This window comes from Poromitra crassiceps (genome assembly GCF_964638095.1).
Source record: "Poromitra crassiceps genome assembly, chromosome: 11".
In the NCBI taxonomy this organism is placed as follows: Eukaryota; Metazoa; Chordata; class Actinopteri; order Beryciformes; family Melamphaidae; genus Poromitra; species Poromitra crassiceps.
The window spans coordinates 30,455,876-30,479,432 of record NC_139643.1 but is presented as its reverse complement, the minus strand read 5'-3'; the positions used below and the strand labels follow the sequence as shown (position 1 = coordinate 30,479,432).

The window sequence follows — 23,557 nt, the reverse complement described above, 5'->3', positions numbered from 1 at the left end:
GCGAATGATGCATAGACACCCCACGATGAAATTTAATTATGTGAGTCTTTTACAGCTACATCAGTCAGCGTTTAATACTTACGGCTGAGCCTGGACTGCCAGGAGAACCTGGGAGACCCTGCGAGGGAAGAATAAACCAACCAAGTCAAAGAAAGTAGAAAGGAAGACAGCATATACGGTACTTTGATTAAGGGTGCTTTCTCCATGGGAACGATTGCTTTCGTTCAGTCTCGTTCCGTGCCTTAGACAATCAAAAAGTAGAGTGGAAATCAGTAACTACTATGTCCATTATATAGAGGGGGAAATACTTACATCTCTGCCATCTCTGCCGTCCTCTCCCTGGGGCCCTCGGGGGCCCTCTGGGCCAGGAACTCCTGGGGGGCCTTGGATTGGTTTCTCCGGCTGAGAGAGGAGACAACCAGTCAGCACATGAGACACAGAGCACCACAGAAGACCACTCTGATATTAGTGGTACAGTATAAAGATAATAACCCCGCCCCCCCAATAACTAACAATCAGATAAAAGCAAACAACATCCTCCTAAAATAAATTAAAACATGTAAACACAAGAAGGCATCACAATAGAGGGTAAAAACATAATATTAAATATGATTGAACAAACATCATCACAGACAGTAAAAGCAAGTCTATAAAATTAAAGACCCCCTAATGTCATGTTTTTATGTGTATGTATATAAAATACTACTTTGAATAATAATTTGTATCTGATGGATTTCCCCCCACACCAAAATGTTTTATGATCTTGTTAAAATCCTTAAAATGACTTCCCCTACTTCAATAAAATTCCAAAACAACCAATGAGGGTTATCTAGACCATAACTATAGCCAATCACAGCATACAAACAAGGGCTTTAACTGCTGAATACTGGGCAGGGATTGGCTCCAGTATTCGTGATGTCACGAATCATGCTTGTTGAAAATGGCCTTTTCAATGAGCTCAGATAAACTTTCCACTTTCAGCAGATGCAGCCTTCTAGTGTTAAACTCTGCACAGACATCATTCTGCACAGTGAAGCTCAAAGATTCAACTGTAGGAACACGAAGAAGAAATGATTTTTGACTTTTGGGGTTCTTTAAGTTTTAAGACATGATTTAAAAGATGACAGTGACTCTAATCTGCTAAGCACTTTATCCATGAAAGCCAGACACACCTCTAAGTACACCTCTAAGCAGCACTCATCCTACCATTTAGCTGGAGTCATGATATTTCATATCAAATAAAATGGCAATGGTAAGGAGAAAAAAATATGCTCTCTCCCTCTCTCTTTATTCTCTCTCTCCCCCACTCACTTTCTGTCTTTCCTTCTTTCTCTCACATCTCTCGCCACTCTCGTGCCCTCCCTGCCCCCCGCTCTCTTCTCCCCTCCTCTGTAAAGTCCTCTGAGACATGCTTGCGAATTAGAGCTATATAAATAAACCTGACTTAACTTAACTTGACTTAACTTGAAAGCAGACTAAAAGGCCAGTGGCTGGTATGGCCTACAAATGGGGCGATTGCTGAATATTATCTTTTTATGTATGTGATATAAAAATACCCATGAACTTCGTCTATTTTCAGCACTGGAGAAGTAGTAAGTTCTTGTCTCTGCATTTAGACCCTGGAGACTACCTGTGTCTGCTTCTAATTTGGGCCATTTCACTTTTAGATTCTCTATTTCTCTACATTCTTTATGTTCTGAAATGATCCCTGGTTGCACTGTTAATTAGCGTAAGAACATATTAATGATTTACCAATACAACCCTGAAACAAACAAACAAACAAACAAACAAACAGAAACACCACCACACATGAGATATAGAACAAAGTCATGAGATAATTAGGCAACAAAGCATTGAAGTAGTAGTATTGGCTCAAAAACACAAAGAAAAAAAAGGGAGTAGAAAAATAAATACCTCAGCATTGGCATACATCTGAAGAAGCAAGAGAAATCAGATAAATGTAGAGTTAGTGAAAATAGTCACCACCCTCACCCAAAGTGTCAGCAGAAGCGCACCTGTTCAAAATCCTAGCAGGGAGCATTATCATGCTGTCATTTCAGTACAGAGCCCACAGTACCAACAAACCCCATGTGTGCTCTCAGTGTCGGCTAGGCCTGCAAAGATACAGCTTGAAGCAGAAATGTTAGCCTCTTGAATCTAAAAGAGCGCACCAGGCCAGGAAATACTCCTTTCTTAAACAGATAGGAACATGGACGACAGGGTTGTGTCCATCGCCGATGACCGACAGTCATCGACCACTGAGCTCTCTCATTGTGATTTAAAGCCCCACAAAATAATTCCTAATTGTTATATTGTTTTTAAATCTTTTTTTTTCCCTCCACCATGTCTTGCCCTGCACATTTACTGTAACTGAGAATATTTCATGTTTAGGAAAGATTTAATCAATTAATTCATATTGTAATGACTAGATGAAATTCTTGCTGATTTATTGTCACATCCTTCTGGCAGTTGAAATCCAAATTTTCCGCATTGCATTTGTATAATAAATAAAAGAATTAAAGAGATGAAGATATATAACAAAAAATAAAATAATTAAAAACAGAACAAGAGTACACTTTTTTACAGAATAAGAATGCAACCCCCCAACAGTGATGTCATCGTTCATCGCGATGTTTCATCGTAATTATGCCAATTTGATAGACATTGATTGCCCAAGCCTAACGACCGAAGTGGTTAGATATCTATCTCTAGCCATCTCTACAGTAGATTTCACAGCATGGATGACGTTACAGATGGAGATGTCTGCAGATTGGAGTTTCAGTTATACAAACATTTTTAGGAGACAGAGCTGCTGTGGAGGCAGAAATATCTCATTTGTTGACTTAAACTCAAGTGGAAACAAGTGAGTTTTTCTAGCGAAGTAACGTTAGGCTTAAAGCCAGTGAAAAAGACAAGAGGTAAGAGAGGAGGAAGGTGGTATTATGAAGCCTAGCACTCTGCTAATAACTGAAAAATTGCAGTCCAACCATATCAAATTATCTATTGACTAGCCATACAGGCCTGTAGCTATCTAGGTAAGCTAGTTAGCGAGCTGCTGGCCTTCCAAGAACATGGAATAAGATCAAAAGATAACACTTTATTTTGAGTGTTTGTAACATTTCAGCAGCTTATTACTTGACATTACTTGACATTCAACAATTCAACATTTTCACTTTGTGTGTAGATGTTGTTTTAACAGCCAGCTTACTAATTGAGATTCAACAAAGAGATTCTGTTTGCCTCCCCTTCCACACACCTGCACCTAGTGTAATACTGTATGTAGCTATGTTCATGAATTGTCACATATAATCTATAGATAATATGTTGAACATCTTTTAAACAGTTGAATTGTTGAATGCCAACTAATAAGCTGTTGAAATGTTACAAACACTTTGTAGACTCTCTATCCAAATAACGCATTACCTAAAAACGTTGTGAACAGATTTGCATGAAACTTTGTAGAAAAGTAGATCATGGGCCAATTTAGAACAGATTAACTTTACACACGCACTGGCCAAAAGGGGGCGTGGCAATTGGGTGTGGCCAATCACAAAAAGGCACCTACTGTAACCTCCAAACGGATTCACGTAACACAACACAATTTTGTAGAAAGGTTGGCCGAGGTATGCACTCTACCAAGTGTCCTCTAGTTTATTTATATTTTGACCTGCCTTTCAAGTGAGTCAATTAGTTATCTGTTGTTCTTTGGCTCCACCCACTGAGGCTTAATTAATTCAATTAATTAGACTACTTATGCCTCCAGAGCAGCTCTCCCTCCTAAACGTGTTTGTACAACTAAAACGTCCATCTGCTGACTGACAATAAATGTGTGTAAAATGGGCCAACTTGCCAAATGTGTTTTGGGTGAACTGCAGCCCCTGGGTGCCACTGTGTGTGTGTGTGTGTGTGTGTGTGTGTGTGTGTGTGTGTGTGTGTGTGTGTGTGTGTGTGTGTGTGTGTGTGTGTGTGTGTGCGTGTGTAGTAGTAGTAAAAGAAAGTGCTTGGCAGAACATGTGTTACATCCCATCTTAGCATTTCTGCACTGTTTCCTCTCAGCAGATGCAGATGCAGAGAGGAGCCTGCTAGAAGCCCTATCAACCTGAATAAAACCACACTGTCAAACCGGAGCAGATGATCCGAGCAGATCCGAGTCCTTGTTACTGTACCTCAGTGGCAGGCAGCTCGTTGCAGCTCTCTCTCTGGGCTCTCTTTGGGTCGCAGTGAATCAGCATCCACTGGAGTTCAAACTGAAAGAGAGACGTCAGCGTTATAGCGCACGTTCAGCAACACAACAATGGGATTGATTTCCATTTCGGATTTGTAACATCTGAGCTGAGCAAAGAATGTGCGAATGCTTGGTCACAGCGCAGTCATTTTTTATAGTTTTAAATCAATGCCCTCTGTGGGCTGTGAGTAAAAGCTTGATTTTCCACCACTGTGATTTTCTGCAAGGATTAAGGTTTTATTTTATTCTGCTGGAACCCAACTGAGCAGCTTTGCTGTGGCAGCAGCACTCGAGAATTATAGCAGAGCTCAGCACACATAAACCTGAAACGCTGTTTGTTCACAGAAAGCACCACTTCACTAGCCTGCCTGGTAAAAAAGCATCCTGATCATGTGACCTCACATCCTGTTTCGCTCTGTGTATCAGTCTGGACTTCTCGCCGCCCACAGCGATTTCCTGAAATGACAATGTAACCGTGCTAATCAGGAACTACGTCGTAATTGATGACGTGACCGTCCAATCAGGGCTGGCAAAACAGTTATGTCGTCTCCTGATGCAACGAGTGGTAACATTAATGTTAGTAGAGTAAACATAAGGGTAAGTGCAGTTATTGCAGAATAGACTCAACAATTAAACAAGAACAAGAGTATGCACTAGCGAAGTTTCTTGGCGGGAAAGTCATTTCGCCCCATTCTTCAGAGTGGATTTGGATTGGAATTGGCGACGCTGATTGGCTGAAGGAGTTGTCTGTCAAGGCAAGTGAAATCGAAAAGGCCACTGAAATCGATGGACGGCTGGAAGTCCAGACAGATGCGTAGAGCGAAACAGAATGTGAGGTCGGCTTATCAGGATGGTTTTTACCAGGCTACCAATAAGAAGAGTTGGGACATCCTCCGTCCCCCGCTCACCACTACAGAGGCATCGGCGTCCGTGTCCAGTCTGCCGATGAGAGTGTCTCCCTCCGTGTTGATAGGGCCTTTGCCCTTGATGGGCTTCCGGTCCACGGGCTGGCAGTCCACGTACAGGGTGACCTGGTCGTGCTCCACGCCGATCATCACCTTGTGCCACTTGGTGTTGAAGAGCACGGACAGGCCGGGGAAGGTGACGATCTGCAGGTTGCCGTCGGCGCCCATCAGGAAGTACTCCAGAGCCTGCTGGTCCCCGTTCAGCCTCATGCCGGCCTGTTTACGGCCGTCTTCGTCCACGATCTGCCAGACGTTCCACACCTTGTTGACCGTGTTCTTGATCATGCGGAAGGTCACCATGAAGGAGTACTCGTCAGGGAAGCCTCGGGGGAAGTTCAGCCTGAGAGGGGAAGGAAAATGGTTGGGAAGGGTAAAAATCTATATTTTCTTAACAATCCCGCCCCTCCCATCAAATAAGACGATATCAATGATATCCCATTGGTTTACACTTACAATATCCCACCACAACATCCATTTTTAACAGGAAATACATCACATTAAGAAAGTTTCATTGCGACTTATGCACTACCTGAGCAGAATTATAAATGAAAAGATGTAACTTGATCTTGTATATTTTAACCCCTCGTTTTTCAAAAGTTTTGTGTTTGTGTTTTTAACATTTACACTGTAAAGGACATGCAATTCATCTAGTGTTAACTTGATGCAATATGTTCCTGAATAAAAAACTTCAAAAACCACATAGTAGCCTAACTATGGTTACATAGTTACAAAGTTTTTGCCAAAGCGGGCCTTCTTGCACATAGGCTATGCTCAGAACATAAACACGGTTCTCCACAACTTATGATCAAACCAAGCATGAGACACATGCATATGGAACTGTGCTTTTATCGGTCAAAGCCTCCCCGATGAGTCGCTTTTAGATTCAAAGCACTTCAGAGCACTTCAAAGAAGCGAGGACTGCTTTTAACATGCTATTATGTGACGGATCAGACACAGTAAAAGAGGCTCCAATCAATATGGTTCAATTACTGCATCCAGTCCTGCTCGACGCAGGCTTGTCCGTCCACAGTCCAGTGCTCCCTGTGTTCTTAACGAGCCACATTCTCCACGTGGTGCATTCAGAGATGGCCGCTGCAGCCGGCCTATTTCTTTTTTTTACCATCTTGTAAATCATCAAGGTGCAGCAATAAAAAAAAGTTTCCTGTTACCCAATAAAACGAAACGAAGACCACTCTTTGTCTCTGCCTGAGGTGACAAACTCTCCCATTCAGACATTTTAAGTAGAAAGAGAGACAGACTGTGGCTAAAGCCTTCTGGCCCACGACGAGACTTCAAAGCCCCGTTCCCGCCACCCGACTCCCGGGGAAATAAACGTGTATTTACATCCGGTGCGACAGTGGGCCCTGAGTGGGCGCAGGGTGCCAACAGACGAGTTACATAACGGCTTCTGACAAAACGGCCCTGCTGGAAAAGGATTGGACACAACAGACCAGACCCACTGGGAGGCACCATGAAGTGCTCATGTCGTAACCTGCATGTGCACGCTCCCTCCGGCATGCTTCGCACTCGGGTAATATGGTAATTTGGTAAATACAGTGCAATGGCTTTATTTTGATCCTGCACTCGCTTGATCACTAACCTTTTATTTGCTGCACAATTCATGTGTGTGTGTGTGTGTGTGTGTGTGTGTGTGTGTGTGTGTGTGTGTGTGTGTGTGTGTGTGTTCGGGGCGGTGTGGCGGTTGGGGGGAGGGGGGGGGGGGTTATGGAAACGCCTCACAGGAAGGCTCTATTGAAGTCTTTCTTCATTGTAAACCTTTTAATGGATCCATACAAGAGGAGATAAATCATGGAGAGGGAGCGCACGTGATGACATCATGTCTTTATGTATTTCCTGGAGATGTAAAGATGGCTTCAAGTGGGCCCTAGAGTACATGCACGTTTACCCCACCCTTGTCTCTGAGAGATGCCACATAGGCTCAGGCATGTTTCTCTCTCCCCAATTATATGCTGCTGGCCATGCAATAATAACATCTGTGTGGGACCTGTAATAATGTAACACCTGCATCAGAGACCATTCCTTTCCGACGTTTGTGTGTCTTCTTCTTCTTTTTTTTCCATCTTTACTGTACTTACCTGGTTGGAATTTGGAAGTTGGCCTCCCTGTCGAGTCGGTACGCCACCTGGGTCGGAGTGGAGCCCTCCACCTTCCTCACGCCTTTCAGAGGGATCACATCCAGCTGGAACTGGGTGATCAGATCAAAACCTAAACGGGCAGAGAGAGAACATGATGTACACGACCATGATGGTGATAATGATTATGTGCAATATTCTGTAATTATAATCATAAAAACAAAGATAATCGCCATATAATGAAAGAAATCAACAAAAACAAGAATACTGTCACTACTACTACAGTAATAACAACAACAACAACAACAACAAAAACAACAACAGCAATATCAGTATTACTATTATTATTATTTAAGCATACTTTGAGATGTTGATACAGTGTAGATGTGGCTAGTTTAGTTGTGGTATTAATAGTGTTAGTATTACCGTTATTAGCATTAGCACTATTACTGTATTAGCATTATTCATGTAATTTTTTAGTTATGATATAACAATGACATAACAGGGATTATTATGTTGTTTCTGTTGGCTGGAATCACATCCCTGACAATGTGAATTATCCATGGCCACACACACACACACACACACACACACACACACACACACACACACACACACACACACACACACACACACACACACACACACACACACACACACACACACACACACACACACACACACACCACAAACAAGAAGAAGAAATCAAAACAAAGCAGTGGGCCGTTAGATGATATCTTGGCAGCATACAAGCTATTACGATGAAAGAACAGGCAGAACAACAGAATCCCACCAGATAGGTTCCTTCTGATCGCCTCCCACCCCACAGCCACAGAGCCCAACATGTGCAGCTGCTTTGAGGGAGCCAATGCTGGTGAGCAATTTACAGTCTTGCTGAGTTTCGAATTGTTCCAACTAAAATTCTGTCAGGCTCAAGTGGAACATTTTATTTGCCTCATTTGAGACCTAAAGGTGTCTTGAGGCATTCGGCAGCCCACCCTGTTCAACTAATTAAAGTCACCGGCTTCTTTGGGATAGTCTACTTTCTCTTTTTAGGGATTTTCAAGACGGGGGTTAATGGTTTGACAACGGCTACAGCTGCTGTTTTTCGTTTCATTGGAATATAATGTACCGCAACGACAGCTCAATATTCCCCAAGGTGAGACTATCAGTGAAGCATATTTCACCTGGAAGGTCATCTTGTCCATTTCTCATTGGTGGGCAGACAGTATCGCCGTCCAATCGGTTGAGATCTAGCTCTGGTAAAGCAAAACAAGAAGCAGAGGGGAAAAAGTCTTATTGTGCAAGCTTATTGTGGAATTTGACAAATGCAATACATTACCATTCAGTTTCATTCAGCTGAAGCCCTCAGATGACAGATACAAGGGAGAAAGCAAGGTCTCGAATATGATCCTCACAATCTGAGTTTCTTATACAACTAATACGTAACATACTTCAAAAGCACAAATCAATCAACATAATTATGTCACATACTTCAAAAGCACAAACAGACTGATATCAACCTAACTAATATGTCACATACTTCAAAAGCACAAACAGACAGATATCAACATAACTATTATGTCACATCTTCTTTTTTATATAAAAGGGAGTAAAATGGTTCTGTCTGTCTTTTTCTCTGTCTGCGATTTTTGTCCCACATGGTGAGATTTGTCAGTGATGCCACTCGAGCACTCGATGATGTCATTGTGAGATTTGTGATGATTTTGGTCAGTAAAGATGTCACTGATGATGTCACAATGTCTATGACATCATCAGTGATGTCACTCGAGCACACGATGATGTCATCAGTGATGGTCACTCAGTTGAACAATTGTGCACTGCGCATGCCAATAGAGCAGGCGAGGCCATGCAGCAGCTGAGCTGAGTATGTGCAGTGGGTGAGCCTTAGTACTTCAAAAGCACAAACATAGACTAAGGGTGTATTCACACCTATCTCGTTTGGAGCAGTTGTTCCGAAACAGAGAGCGTTTTCCTCCTTGGTGCGGTTCGTTTGGGGCAGTGTGAACACAGCAATCGCACTCGGATGCGGGACAAAACAAGCGGACCGAGATCGCCAAGAAAGGGTGGTCTCGGTCCGCTTTAAATGAACTCTGGTGCGGTTCGTTTGTGGTGAGAATGTGATCCGACCTCGATCTGACACAACTGCAGGAAACAGTGCGCATTTTTGGATAAACCAGCTGCCGTAGTCAGCTGCCCTGTGCGTAATGGCCTGAAGAACAAGCATTTTTATCGTTTAAAAACAACATCTTCATTCACATCCTGTTTTGGCGACTTGTGAAACTAGCGTTTGCATGAATAAACTTTTGGGGATTTTTACATCATCACATCAGCAGTTTGAACTCGATCAACTTATCTGGTATAAATAAAAACAAGTTGTGGTAATCAGAGCCAGCCTTCTTTGTGATAAGATTGTCTGGTTCAATCAGACAATCAGAGTGATCGCATGTCTCCCTTGAAATGTCCGTAGGCTATTATTAAATTATTTATTAATATATTATTCCTGACAGGACAGGTGTTCATACTGTATGCGTAATCCTCTGAAGTCTCCGTGATAGTAATAGCAGACGGTCTTTGATCTTCTATCTCCAAATTCCCGATAGATAGTCTAAATAGGCTATCTCCTGATCCCTCCCTCTTTCTTTCTCTCTCTCTCTCTCTCCTCGCATGGCGCACGCCCGACGTAGCCTGATGTAGGTCTAACAAAACGCATTCTTATAGTCATAGAAAATCTCTGGGAATTATTTTTGCATCCCGGGAAGCTATTAGCCTATCAGAGTGTCTGCTGGCCAATCCAGGAGGTTTGGCAATACTATTTGGATCGTTTGATTTGTGGCTGTGTGAACACAAACGAACCAAGGCACAAATGCAACAATTGTATCAATTAAGCCCCTGAGTCGGAACAAAGCCTAGAGATGTGAATACACCCTAATATTAACATAACTAATATGTCACATACTTCCAAAGCACAAACACAGACTAATATCAACTTGATGTTTAGAATTGACGATGCAGAACCCGCAGAACCCCCCTGTGATCCAAATGTGTCATAGGAGATGGAAATATAATGTTGATAAATGACTGAGTGCATGACTGTTGAGTCAGAAAGTCAAGGCCATATATTTCTAATGTCATCAGAAAGATGTTAGATGGTGCATCTGGGACTGGCAGGTCAGATGCTTTCCTTTTTATTGATACATGTATGTGAGTGATTTATCAAGATGGAAGTCTCCTTTGGTGGAAACTGCAACCGGCTATACATCACATCACCATTTTCTTTCAAGCTTTTCATCATCCATATTTCTCAGTTGATTGAACAATCAAATTTTATTTTGGTGTGTTTTTCTGTCTTGTAAATGTATAAGACAAAAGACCGGCCTAGTTGTTCCAGTGCCGTCAAAGAATTCAGCTAGCATAAATTATATGTGACTTCAGAAAAGCTTATCTTTGATAGAATGTGTAATCACTCAATGTCCTAATGGAACAGACCGCTCAATATTAAAAGGGACACTTCACAGAAAAATAATGCTGATTTATTTTGCACATGACCTCACACATATCCAAACTGTAAACAGTTTTGCAGACATTCATTTAGTTTGACGGTTATTGAGAGTTGATTTGAGTTAAGGTGTGTGGACCAGTGATGTCATTTGTGCATGAATGACATCCTTAATGCCTTAATGCAAATCAACTCTCAATAACTGTCAAACAAAAATGAATGCCTGCAAAAACTGTTTACAGCTTTTGGATATGTGTGAGATCGTGTGCAAAATAAATCTGCATTATTTTTTCGGTGAAGCTCTCCTTTAAGTATAGGTGTAGCAGTTTCTAAGAAATTCAAAAATAAAGCTCCACCGTCACTTAGGTATTTGGGGCATTGGGGAAAGAATGATCGAGTTGGCCAGTAGAGGGCGCACTCCTTGTGTCACTATACTGCAGCGTCCATCTTTCCCCACTCTGAAGGAGAAAGGCAAACGCAGTGAAACAGGGATCTGGAAGTCATGAAAGGACGGCCGGAGGGGCTCCCCAGTCAATAACCTGAGTCAGCTCATTTGGGGCGAGCTGTGTGAACACCGCACATCTGGAAGCCTTTCGCAGATCCCGCATAACTGCTGAGAAATGAGATACGGTAGTGAGACGGTATTTATACTCCCAGATTTACTACGCAGTAAACACTTATCTGACTGTGCACGCGGCCTTCAAGTTGTTAAAGTTACTGCCTGCCATGGCGATACACGCAAAGAGCCAGTCATTAGTGCATCGAGCGAGAGATGAACCGCAATTAAGGCGTCACGTGCACACGCACACGTGCGCTGTGTCTTTGTCGCAGTATCTAAAACACTGTTTGTTTCCTCTGTGTGCACGTGTTTCCCTCAACACGCCCTCGATACCTAAACGACAGGATAGGTCTATTTCCCAATGACTCCGGTCAAGCAGGAGAGACTCGACCCGGCCCAGTGGTGACGGCGGGACAGGTTCAGTGCTCGGCGCCGCGTTTCCCGGTTGAAAACGCTCACCTTTCCTGGTTATGTTTAGGCAAGTAAAACAACTTGGTTAAGGTTAGGGTTATGGTTAAAAAATGGAACTTGTCGAGGCACGAACCGGGTCTCTGACGACGAAAGCTACCGATCCTCCTACCCCGCCCCTACTCCCTTATGTGTCAGCGACAGAGCAACCTACTTCAATAACACATTGACCGTGTTCGGAATGGTTCACTATTCTCCATGTGGTGTTTATTAGTGTCCTCTAGAGAGAGAGAGGCATCTGCGGAGGACCAACATGCGAGACTCATTAGCCAATGAACAGCCAGGAATGGGTCTCGCGCTACTTTTGCATGCTAAAATAAAGCTGATAATGTACAATTTGATTAAAGGGATGAAAAACCCTTTCAGAGTACAACACAAACTGTCTATTTTGCTGCAACTCGACAGTGCTGCTGAATCCAGTACCTTACTTCCTGGAACTCTTGAGAGTAAAAAAAAACTGGTCCATTGGAGTGAATGGAGATGTCGGGACTCTTCTATCTACACGGCTCTGGTGTTTATCATACAGTAATAGTGAACTATATGGGCAATGAGTTTCGGACACTACATCACTCTTCTTCTCCTTTGTAAACATGACAGCATTGCATTGTGGTATATGGGAGAAAGTGTCGGGTACATTCTCTGTTCACTAGAAACTGCAGTGCATTGTGGGTATTTTATAGTGGACTATATAGTCAATCAAATTAACAGTTGAGAATTCAGCCTGGGGTTAAGGGCCTTGCACCCCAGTGGTGGTAATGAGGGAGGGGCAAGCACTGCCTGTCACTTTCCCCACCCTGATTTATCCTGCCGGGGATTGAACCGACGACCCTCCGGGCCACAAGCTCGCCATAACCTTTAGGGCACCACTGCCCCCAGTTGAGAATTCGGACACTAGTACAAAATGGCCAACACACTATATAGTCCACTATTTCTGTAACAGGGACCGGTTTTGAACAGGGCTTTTGTCACTACGTTAAAGACCGCCAGAGGTCACCACTACTGTACTTCCTGGTTACAGCTCCCGAAGCGTGTGCACTGCACGCATGCACTTAGTCACACAACGCACGAGGGTGCATTCATTAACATCTGTCGTTTTTAACCACCGTGAAAATAGAGCCGGGCTGTCGTTTTCCTTGTGAGGACGGGCTGTTTTTCCATGAGGTAGCATGCGTGCACTGCTGCATGTTCATCCTCTAGGACGGGCTTGTCGTCATGATTATCAGAAGGAGATTTAATCGGATTTAATCTCACGAAAGCAGACCGGCAGACACAGCTATTTTTGGCTTTCCCTTTTGTGAGTTTTGATAAAGCGAATGACCTCACTGGAACAGTCAACATGGGGGGGGAGGGGGGGGGGGGGTTATTTGGCAAACAGATCTGGAGCAATTGCGGCATTCATATATTCATGTATGGTGATGCATTGTGCTGTGGGTCACTTACGTCCAAGTGCCGGAGCAAGCAGGAGAGACAGCAGAGCCATACAGACAGAGGGGCACGCCGACATGGCCAGACGCCATGGCTGCTTTCTGTGCAGGAGAGATGGAGAAGGTCAGCATTCGGTCATTCCTCTACATGTTTACATCACTTCCAGGTTCTTCACTTCCCCGTCTGAATCAATCCAACATCACACCACTTTTCAGTTGATCTCTATCTACAGAGATCAAGCATAAGCCACTCTTTCAAAAATGTATTGGCTCTGCATTCCCACCCTGCCCCCGATAACAATGACGATTACAAATCACTGGCATGCTAAATGCCAGTGCAGACAGCCAACGCAACTTATTACTTTTTTGTGTGTGTCCCCCCCCCCCCCCGTCTCACTGAGAGCATTGCTCTCTTTTTCAGGAGCGCCCTGTTCACATTCACACACACATCCACACCTGGAAGCTGCCCAGTAGGCTACAACCACAGACTGATCTGCTGGCCACTGAGCAGCTCCACTGGAGCGGTTGGGGTTAAGGGCCTTGCACAAGGGCACCACAGTGGTGGTAATGAGGGAGGGGCAAGCACTGCCTGTCACTTTCCCCACCCTGATTTATCCTGCCGGGGATTCAACCGACGACCTGATCCGGTCACAAGCTCGCCTTAACCTTTAGGGCACCACTGCCCCCCATTACTGCGATAAGGAAAAGAAACCCCAGCATCTCTCAGGACAGAGAAAGGGATCACTCTGCTTGTTGTTAGTGTATCATCAGTGCAGATAGTCCCATCATGCAGCAGCCAACAGCAGCAGCAGATTGTGTTTAACTCTACAGACCAGACACCACACCAAGCTACTCTGGAAGCAGAAATAATCTCATCGGTTGAGTTAAGCCTCAGTGGGGCACTTTTTTGAGTAGTGACAAGCTAGCTGGCAAACTTGAATGTTAAAGAACTCTGGTCAACATATAAATGAAAAAATATAAATGACAATGACTTTTTCATTACCTCATGGCCATGGTTTCATGTTTCAGGTCAGCAGCTTGCTAGCTAGCTACCTTGCTAGCTAGGCTAGTATGGCTACTGCTGGCTAGTTGAACTTGGAAGGTCAGCTAGGCTAACTAGCTAACCTAAATAACTTAGTGTGGTTCAAGCATGTTTGTTTGTTTGTTAGTTACTAACAACACAACAGCAGTAGGCTTCATAATATTAGCTTCCTCCTGTCCTGTCTTATCCTTTCACTGTGCATCAGCAAGAAATGTGGTTGTATGGCTCCGCCCACTGAAATTTAACTCAACCAATCAGATGATTTCTCCCTCCAATCCAGAGCAGCTCTGCCTCCCACAAATGTTTGTAGGACTAACTAAGTAACTAAGGACTCTTAGGCTGAGAACAGCCTACAGGCATTTACTCACTTATAATATACACAATTAGTAAAATACACGAATTCCGGTAAATTGTGAATTTATCCTCTATTTAGCCTACAGTGGTTTTCAAACTTTATGTCAAAGACCCCTAAATTGACACAAATGAGACCAAGGACCCCCATTTGATAAGCTTTTGTCCCATAATAAGATTTTTGCTTTTACATGTTTTAGGAACCCCCCCCCCCCCCCCCAGGACCTCAGTCCATTACCCCTGAGAACCACTGCTCTATAGGCTTACTGTATACCTGTTTCTGCTCTGCTCTAGTCATGTTTGTATGTCTGCACACAGTAACACTGAGGGACAGACAGTGGATGATAAATGATATGAACAGCCATACAGCTATCCCCAGGTGATCTTACATACTGTTACACGTGTCAACACAGCAGTCACCACTGTCACTCTCTCTTCCCTTGGCTTGGCTGCGTGTCCTATGTGCCTGCTCTCTGGTTGAACAGAATGAGGTAGTGGTGGTGAGGGTGTAACCTACTGTAACCATGCGCTTCTATTTCATATGCGTTGCTTGCAAGGTAGTGTGTGTGTGTGTGTGTGTGTGTGTGTGTGTGTGTGTGTGTGTGTGTGTGTGTGTGTGTGTGTGTGTGTGTGTGTGTGTGTGTGTGTGTGTGTGTGTGTGTGTGTGTGTGTGTGTGTGTGTGTGGTGCTGTCAGAGGGATAACTAATGGCGTACTCAGCAAGGTCCCTTCAGAGGAGGCACTGGGCACTAACATTATGCCCTTCACGTTAAGAGAGCATCCCCAGAGTCCTCGAGGCTGGCTGGCTGTCTTCCATGCCAGTCCATGTCAGCCCCTCCTCATTCCCAACGCGTCCCATCATATGTTGACCATTTGTCAAGTCCCCTCTGTGTCACTATACTGACGCGAAAAGTAACGTTACCCTTTTTTTGTCATTTTTGGACGTCCAACAGAACTCCCACAACGTCTGAAATCGACGCCACGGGTGTGTGGCATTCAAATAATGGTGGAGGTGTAGGCTACGCTTCGTGACCAGCGTGTTCAACCGTAAATCACAATTAATAACCCAAACCATACCCCTAACCTCAACCACCAGTTCAGTTCAGTTGCTAAATATAACCAACACAGTGACATTTTGAAAATTAACCAACATGCTGTTTTTCAAATTAACCAAGGTTAATGGCGGATGAACGTAACCGGTGGAGTCGAAGGATGCCACCCTTTTTCGGCCTAGAAGTGATGCCAAGGGTTTCTGACAAATAACATACAGTACGATACGCGTTGGGTATGAGAATGTGTTGCAGCAGTCCAGCCTGATGCAACAATGCATCATTGATGAGGGATGCTGAGCCCCGAACCCCTGGAAGTTCAAACCTCTCCTTCCCACAGACTGCCAGTTATCTACAGTAAGCCAGGTGCTCATAATTCAGCAGTGTAGTGGTAAATAAAAATACCCTATCCTCATATAACTTACATCAGTGTGATGCTACCAATGATCTGTACTATGCATTTATAGTAAATAAAGATTTATGCCAGCGTTAAAAGGCCTGGGTAAACTGTCACAAATAAAAAAGGTGATGCTCCACTAACACCCCTGCTCATATTGCACAATAACCTTATATTACATTTCTCAGTATAGAATAGCCTACAGTATATCCACTGTACATACTACAGTATTTTAATAGGGAGGAGTGGAGGGGGAAAGAAGGGATTAAAAAACAACAATGACCTGTAGGTAGGTTCCTTTGGATTATGCATGGGATTATGGGGGTTTCCAATTTGCATTTTGTCCTCAGATTGAAGCCGATGCAGCTACAGGCCAGGGGATCAAGTTCTTTGCATATAGTAGACAAAGAAATCCACAAGATCTGTCAGTGATGCAAACCATCTGAGGACGGATTGATCTGGAAAGGCTCGAGTAAAGTGCGGAGTGAGAGAGCATAATTGTTTTGCCTTTTGCACAAATTGAAGAGAACTTTGCTCGAGCCTTGTTAAATAAGTGAAAGTAAAATAATCATTTTGAGTATATGTGACATTTTCATTTTTTGACATTTCCATAAATTAGAAACAAGTAAAGCCTGAGTAAATTAGAAGTTAGGAGGTCATCATCATCCCTATCATCATCTTCAACCACTTATCCAGTGATCCGGTCATGGATGTAGCAGTTCCAGCAGGAAACCCCTAACTTTCCTTTCCCTGGCCACATTAGCCAGCTCTGACTGGGGGATCCCGAGGCGTTCCCAGGCCAGCGTGGATCTCTCCACCTAGCCCTCGGTCTGCCCCGTGGTCTCCTCCCAGCTGGACGTGCCTGGAACACCTCCCTAAGGAGGTGACCAGGTGGCATCCTCCTTACCAGATGCCCGAACCACCTCAACTGGCTCATTTCTACTCAAAGGAGCAGCGGCTCTACTCCGAGTGCCTCACGGATGACTGAGCTTCTCACCTTATCCCTATGGGAGATGCCAGCCACCCACCTGAGAAAACCCATTTCGGCTGCTTGCATCCGCGATCTTAAGACATAATGACATCTTCATTTTCCAGCCATGTAATCAATCAGTCAAATGAATTAGGTAATGGCATGCCATCCACTTCAGCCCCCCTGACATCTGTCAGCACTTTGCATCTCTGACAGGTTCCATCTCCAGGAGCACCCGTATAATGATGTCCCTTAGGTGCCGCCACCCCCCCCCCCCCCCCCCCCCCCCGAATGCCGAGAGCGAGCCAGCGCTCCTGGCGTGACTTCTGTGCGCTCGTTTGTCTTAATTACCCAAGCTGTCTGGATCACTGCTCGACAAAGCACTCAGCCATATGAATGAAACTCTTTAATCAGTTAGTCGGTCATTTGATAAAATCCCGGGACGAAGCTTTGAGCGATAAATGCGTGTTTAGCCACTACATGCTACTACATGTGTGTGTTTTCGAGCCTTGCACTGCAGGGCTAAAGAGCAGAAGCCTGAAATGTAAGGCTCAAGACAGAGTGTTTATTCCCTCCTCTTGTTGAAAAATGCCCACCAGCAGACAGCTTATTTAATCTATGGAAATATCTTATTGCACCCGCAACGCCACTGAATCACCAGAAGGCTGCGTTTAGGGAAGCATGCTGATATCGGCACAGTTAGGCATAATAATGTGTTAATTCCACAACAGGAGAGACTTGATGTTCTCTGAAATTATAGGTGAAAAAAAAAGTGTGTGCATATCATTATCGGCAATCGGCCAAAAAAGTTGGAAAATATTGACATATCGGATATCTGCAAAAATAAATAAAAAGATACAATACGGTATCGTGCATTATTACACCCTGAAGTGTCTCCGCATTGACAAAGTTTAAGAGACTGTTAATGGACGAGCAGTACAAATGATTCAGCCTGAGAGATTTACCTTGTCGAGTTGGAGCTGTGGAAGGCCATGTTTGACTCCCTTCCGCGACGGGACACACACGGGGGCTGGGCAGTGGGGCGCAGTGGGTGAGACCGAGGAGCAGTGGGTGAGACCGAGGAGCAGAAGGAGAGCCACCGACACAGGAAAATTTCCCCCCTTGAAGTCAGTCCTACCTGCGCATGTTGAGGACTGACTGACTGCGAGAGAGCCGGTGCAGGGGATGCTCAAGCTTTTTCTGAGGGCCACATAAAAGTTAGCTCGTCGGGTTCCCATTGGCCAGCAGTTCCTCAGGAGGTGGCGGCTCCATTTTATTACCAACACTTAGATGTGGAGGCCTCTGGGCCCTCCGTGCTCCCCCACCTCCTTCTTCTTTAAGGGGCCTCCTAATGACATGTGTCGGCTGTATGTAATTCTCATAATAATTATCGTCAGGATAGGGAAGGACCAGTCAGTGAGTGATGAAATGTGGATTTCATAATCAGGCGTGTTCCTGGCTGTGAAGAATGCACGTGGGCCTGTAGTGTTGACATGGAGAAAGCCTTGTCATTAGCTGCACCTCCTCAGGCAGACATACTGTTTACGCATCCTGCATCTTATGCAATATCATGACGGGATATGACTTTTGATCTGTTGAGTCAACGAGTCTGATCAATTTCTTGTCTCAAGTCTACTGATTGCTTGGAGAAAAATACATAAAATTCAAAGTATAGCCCAATTCGCAAAACATGCTGTCACATCCTTCATCGCCCAGATGTTATTTGCTAAACTGTGCAGGCACATCGACTTACTCATCCACCTCAAAAAAGAGTTGCCACTTTCTATAGCAGTGATTCTCATCCTTTTCATATCGGAGCCGGCAGTTGGGCCTTGAACTCCCATTTGATGAGATGTTGTGTCTTGGACCGAAATATGCAAATATTTTTACATAATGATTTTGTCCAGAATTCCGTGACTATCTGCATTAGGTAGAGAGATAGTGAAGCTATGATCACAGTCATTCTTCTACATTCTCTAAGTGTTTTAACTTATTCTAAATGAAATAATGCAGAAGTTTAACAATTCATCAATTTGCCTGGAAGCCCCTGAAGGACCCCTGGTGCTCCTTGGACCCCTCATTGAGAAACACTGTAATAGTACGCTGCCATTTTGAGGTGTCGAAAAACACTTTGCCCGTGGACAGATCTATCCACACTAAGCAGAAGTCATTGATGCATGCTGTACAATCATTGCAACACCTGCTTTAAAGGAAATGCAGTTTTGATCTAAAACTGCAAAAAAAGAAGAAGAAAAGAAAACCACTGGTATCCTGGAGCATAATGACCACTTTGACTTGGACATATGAGCGTGCATACCATAGACCTTTATGCTGTTCAATATCTTCATCACTTTTGTTTATTGTTTTTTGGGGGGGTTTCCCCCCCCTGTTTTTAAAAAAACTTGGCCTGGCCACTTCCCTGTTAGGGTGTCCCGGTCGTTGCTCCACCCCCTCTGCCGATCTGGAGAGAGTTGTAGTCTAGCACATGCTTCCTCCGATACATGTGCACCTGACAGCGAGGAGTTTCACCTGCAGGACGTAGCGTGTGGGAGGATCACGCTATTCCCCCCAGTCCCCCTCCCCCGCGAACAGGTGCCCTGACCAACCAGAGGAGGTGCTAGTGTAGCGACCAGGACACATAGGCCTACCCTTAATCTGGCTTCCCACCCGCATACACTGCCAATTGTGCCTGTATGGATGCCCGACTAAGCCAGAGGTAACAACACAGGGGCTCGAACCCGCGACCCTCATGTTGAGCAGGGGAATATACCGCTGCACTAGCCGGACGCCCTCAGTATCTTCATTCACAAGACTGTATTCCCTGTGTGTCTGCTGTTATTGATCCTGGCAGGTGCTGTGAGAAGTCTCGGTACTACACGAAATCAAATACAAGATGATCATCATCACATGCCGTTGAGGATCAGTAACCTTGCGGCCATCCGATACTCTGCAACTCGCTACAAGCAATAATATAAAAGGTCAAGGATGAGATATTTGTATGTGTATCGTATTGCGCGGATCGATGGCGCTTTTGTAGCTACACCACAATGCTGATCTGAGAGGGTTTTCGGCTGTGAGGGAAACATGATCGAGTGACTGGGTCCCCTCAGAGTGACCCAGAGAGGGAGAGAGATCATGTGTCCAGAGGAGAAAATTGAGAGCTCGTGCTTTCGATGAGAGTGCAGGCCGGGGCAGGCACAGGTCGCACAGACGGCCCGGGGGAAAGGGAAAACAAGTTGTGATTGTTCATCCACACGGCAGCAGGTCCCATGACTAGCACACTTGTGACCTATAGAGTCACACACAGCAGGGCCCTCGAGTTAATGTACAGCATGACAATATTGGGAAAATCTCAAAATAGTTTGCTCACAAAGTAAAAAAAAAAAAAAAGCTCACAAAGTTACAATGTGGTTCACCTGGATTGAGTGGGACCATAGCATTCTGGTAGGTTGTGGTTGTATAGAAGCTGGCACCATCATTGAGGTCCATTGTATGCTAAAAATAAAAAAAATAAATTTAAATGTAAAACTCGGATAATGCAAGTGAATACCTAATTTCAGTAAAAATGTTGTTCCCATGATTGATTGATTGTGTCTTTCATGGTGGTGTACCACGATCACACCACTTAAGCATAACAAAGTCTGTTATACGTAACACAAAATATTAAAGTCTGTGAGACTGTGACATACCAGCCATAACCATATACATGTATACGTACCATGTTTTAAAACGGTATGAAAAATAGTAAACAAGTAGGTCGACACAACGGTAGCCATGTCTGATAAGGTGGATTTGAAACGCAAAATAGTTCTGATTTATCGGTGGCAAAATGATCAGTCCCCAGTCAAACAGCACACAAATGAACCATTTGGAATTCTGTTGAGACGGACAAACTGCACATTTAGAAATGCCAACCAGCTGTTCTCAGCATAGGCTTCTCAGCGACGATGCCTAAGAGCTGACCTCCATTATGGCCCGACGAGACGTGGGTGTGTTCAGCACGATGTCCGCCAGATGTGTGCGGCTCCAATTAAGTTTTTCAAGACGACTGTATGGTCATCTTGGCCACAACCACTGTCTGAAAAAATAAAAAAATAAAATCAATAGTGCTCTTCTCTTAATCAAGAACACTGTGAGCTTATGGCAGAGCGCCACCAGAGAAAAGCAGCATTTGACTTTGAGATTTGTAAGAGGAAGGTGAAACTGGGAACAGAGGATGGAAACAGCCACACCGGGCTCACTTGAATACAGAATGTAGTGTACACACAAGAATGAAAGACGCTGATAGAGTGAACAAATCTCCCTCTGATAAAAACTGTTGAATATACAGATACTGACGCCAACATGGGGACATTTAATGCATTTGTAGTTACATAACCCCTCATCTCGCCTTATCTGACACGTGGTCTAGCCCGTACGGATATGTTTAACCAGGACAGATGGCATTTAATTGCAGTGCTGCCAGGAACAGTGCTGGCTTATTGTAACACAGAATGAATACAGTCCCCAACAACAAAATGATGAAGTCAAACCTCTCCATTAAGCGCACAATTAAAGAATGACTACCATATTTTGATATCTCTCCATTATCTGTTATCTCTCTACCTACAATACAGATCATCATGGAATTCTGGATGAAAGTAATTTAAATTGTAATTATCCTTTATTATCCCCGTGGGGAAAATCATCCTCTGCATTTGACCCCATACTCTACTAGGAACTTTCCTAGAACTAGGAGCAGTGGGCAGCTGCAGTGCAGCGCACAGGGACCAACTCTAGTTTGATTGCCAGTGCCTTGGTCAGCGGCACTGACAGGAGTATTAGCACTAACATGCACATCTTTTGACGGTGGGAGGAAATCGGAGCACCCAGTGGAAACCCACAGGATCATGGGGAGAACATGCAAACTCCACACAGAATGGACCTGGGACCTTCTTGCTGTGAGGCAGTAGTGTTACTGATCCAGCTGTGCCATGCCGTGGCTGACACTGCCAGATGGTTTGTTTTCACATAATAACCATCTGGCAATGAGTCACTCGGGAAACCGTTTCAAAGGGCAGGCACTTTCAAAAAATGCATGGCATCTGATTGGGCTCGCTTCTCGCTGGCGTCACACCAAAGCCCGCCTGTAGCTGCCTCATAGGATGCTGATTGGTGTAAACCACTGGTGGTTCAGATTCAAATCAATAGATTGGAGCACGGCAAGATGAATTTGTCATGTGATTGTGATCTCACGCGAATCCAGCTGTTATGAAATCATATCTAACATTAAAAATATTCTCCGATTTGGGTCCGAGAGACAAATAGGGATTTGTGGTCCTATGTGGACTAAATTAGGTAGCCTGGTTAAAACCATCCGGATCCGTAAACTCACATTCTGTTTTGTTTTGTGGATCCGTCTGTACTCCGTGCTGTGCGCAGTCATTTCAGTGGGTGGAAGTAGCCAAGCAGTTCTTCAGCCAATCAGCGTCATCCAGTGAAATCCAAATCCACTCAGAAAAACGACGAAAAAATATTTTCCGCCGGAAAAATTCCGCTGTTGCATAGCTACTCCTGTTCTTGTTTAATTGATAACTGCAGAGTGGTGTATTGGCCTTGGCGGAGGTCTGCACACTCTCTGAGTGCACAGTTGTTAATGAGTCTATTACTGCAATAACTGCACTTATGGCTCTTTAAACTCAATGAAAATTTAAGTTGACGTTACTGCTCCAGCCTGAGAGCCATGGAGGCAGCCATTACTGTTTTGCCAGCGGCGTACCTGATTGTCCAGTTACGATGTCAACTGCGAGGCAGGTCCCTGATTGGCACGTCCGCATTGTGGTAGCTGAAAGAGCCCACATCGGGGTGGAGGCCAGACGGTCTGGCAGAATGAAACAGAATGTGATGAGTTCACGTGACCAGGCTATAAATTAGGGTCCATCTTTTTTTTTTTGACAATCAATGATGAACATTATGGGATTCTACATTAAATCATAACTTACAACAATGATCTTCTTAGATGGGGTTCCTAGACAAAATATCAACACAGATCTGCAGTCATAGGGGAATCAGGTAGCCTAGTGGTTACTGGTATTTTACTCCATAAAGATATGTCTGATAGGCTACCCCTATTCTGATTTGTCAGTGTTGGTCACAACTCTAGGTGAGGTTAATATCATGATTCCACTCGCAATGCATCTCATGCACTTCAAGTAGGCTAAAGTGTCACCTTGCATTCAATTTAATAATGTGGGTTACTTTGTACATTGTGTTCTGTAAACCCTGCTCTGATCACAATCACGGACTCACCTGCAATGCCCATATGCTGCTGCCTATAGTGCCTACTGTATGATGCAACTTTAAAAAAAAAAAGGGGGCCAAGGGCCAGCGTACACTCCTTTAACCCGGGTTGAAGTAGTAGTTACACTACCTCCCCTTCGGAGACGTTTTATTGTTTAGTGTAGTAGGCGGAATCGAACCCGGGGTTCTCAGCTCAGCTCCTCATATCAAAGTCGG

The 23,557-nt window shown here is 44.3% G+C and overlaps 1 protein-coding gene across 1 annotated transcript in view; it reads right to left on the bottom strand.

Annotated features, from left to right (window-relative positions):
* col9a1c (collagen, type IX, alpha 1c) overlaps positions 1 to 13,346 on the bottom strand; it is a gene marked incomplete at its 3' end in the record, with an annotated part of 33,194 nt that extends 19,848 nt beyond the window's left edge. The window contains exons 1-8 of the mRNA XM_083645729.1: positions 13,271 to 13,346; positions 8,471 to 8,542; positions 7,287 to 7,416; positions 5,134 to 5,530; positions 4,167 to 4,247; positions 1,915 to 1,932; positions 313 to 402; positions 83 to 118 (exon numbers count right to left, since the gene is read on the bottom strand). Coding sequence (XP_083501855.1) covers positions 83 to 118; positions 313 to 402; positions 1,915 to 1,932; positions 4,167 to 4,247; positions 5,134 to 5,530; positions 7,287 to 7,416; positions 8,471 to 8,542; positions 13,271 to 13,334 — 888 coding nt within the window. The 5' untranslated portion in view covers positions 13,335 to 13,346. The remainder of the gene's footprint in view (positions 1 to 82; positions 119 to 312; positions 403 to 1,914; positions 1,933 to 4,166; positions 4,248 to 5,133; positions 5,531 to 7,286; positions 7,417 to 8,470; positions 8,543 to 13,270) is intronic.
* Positions 13,347 to 23,557: the final 10,211 nt, after the last annotated feature.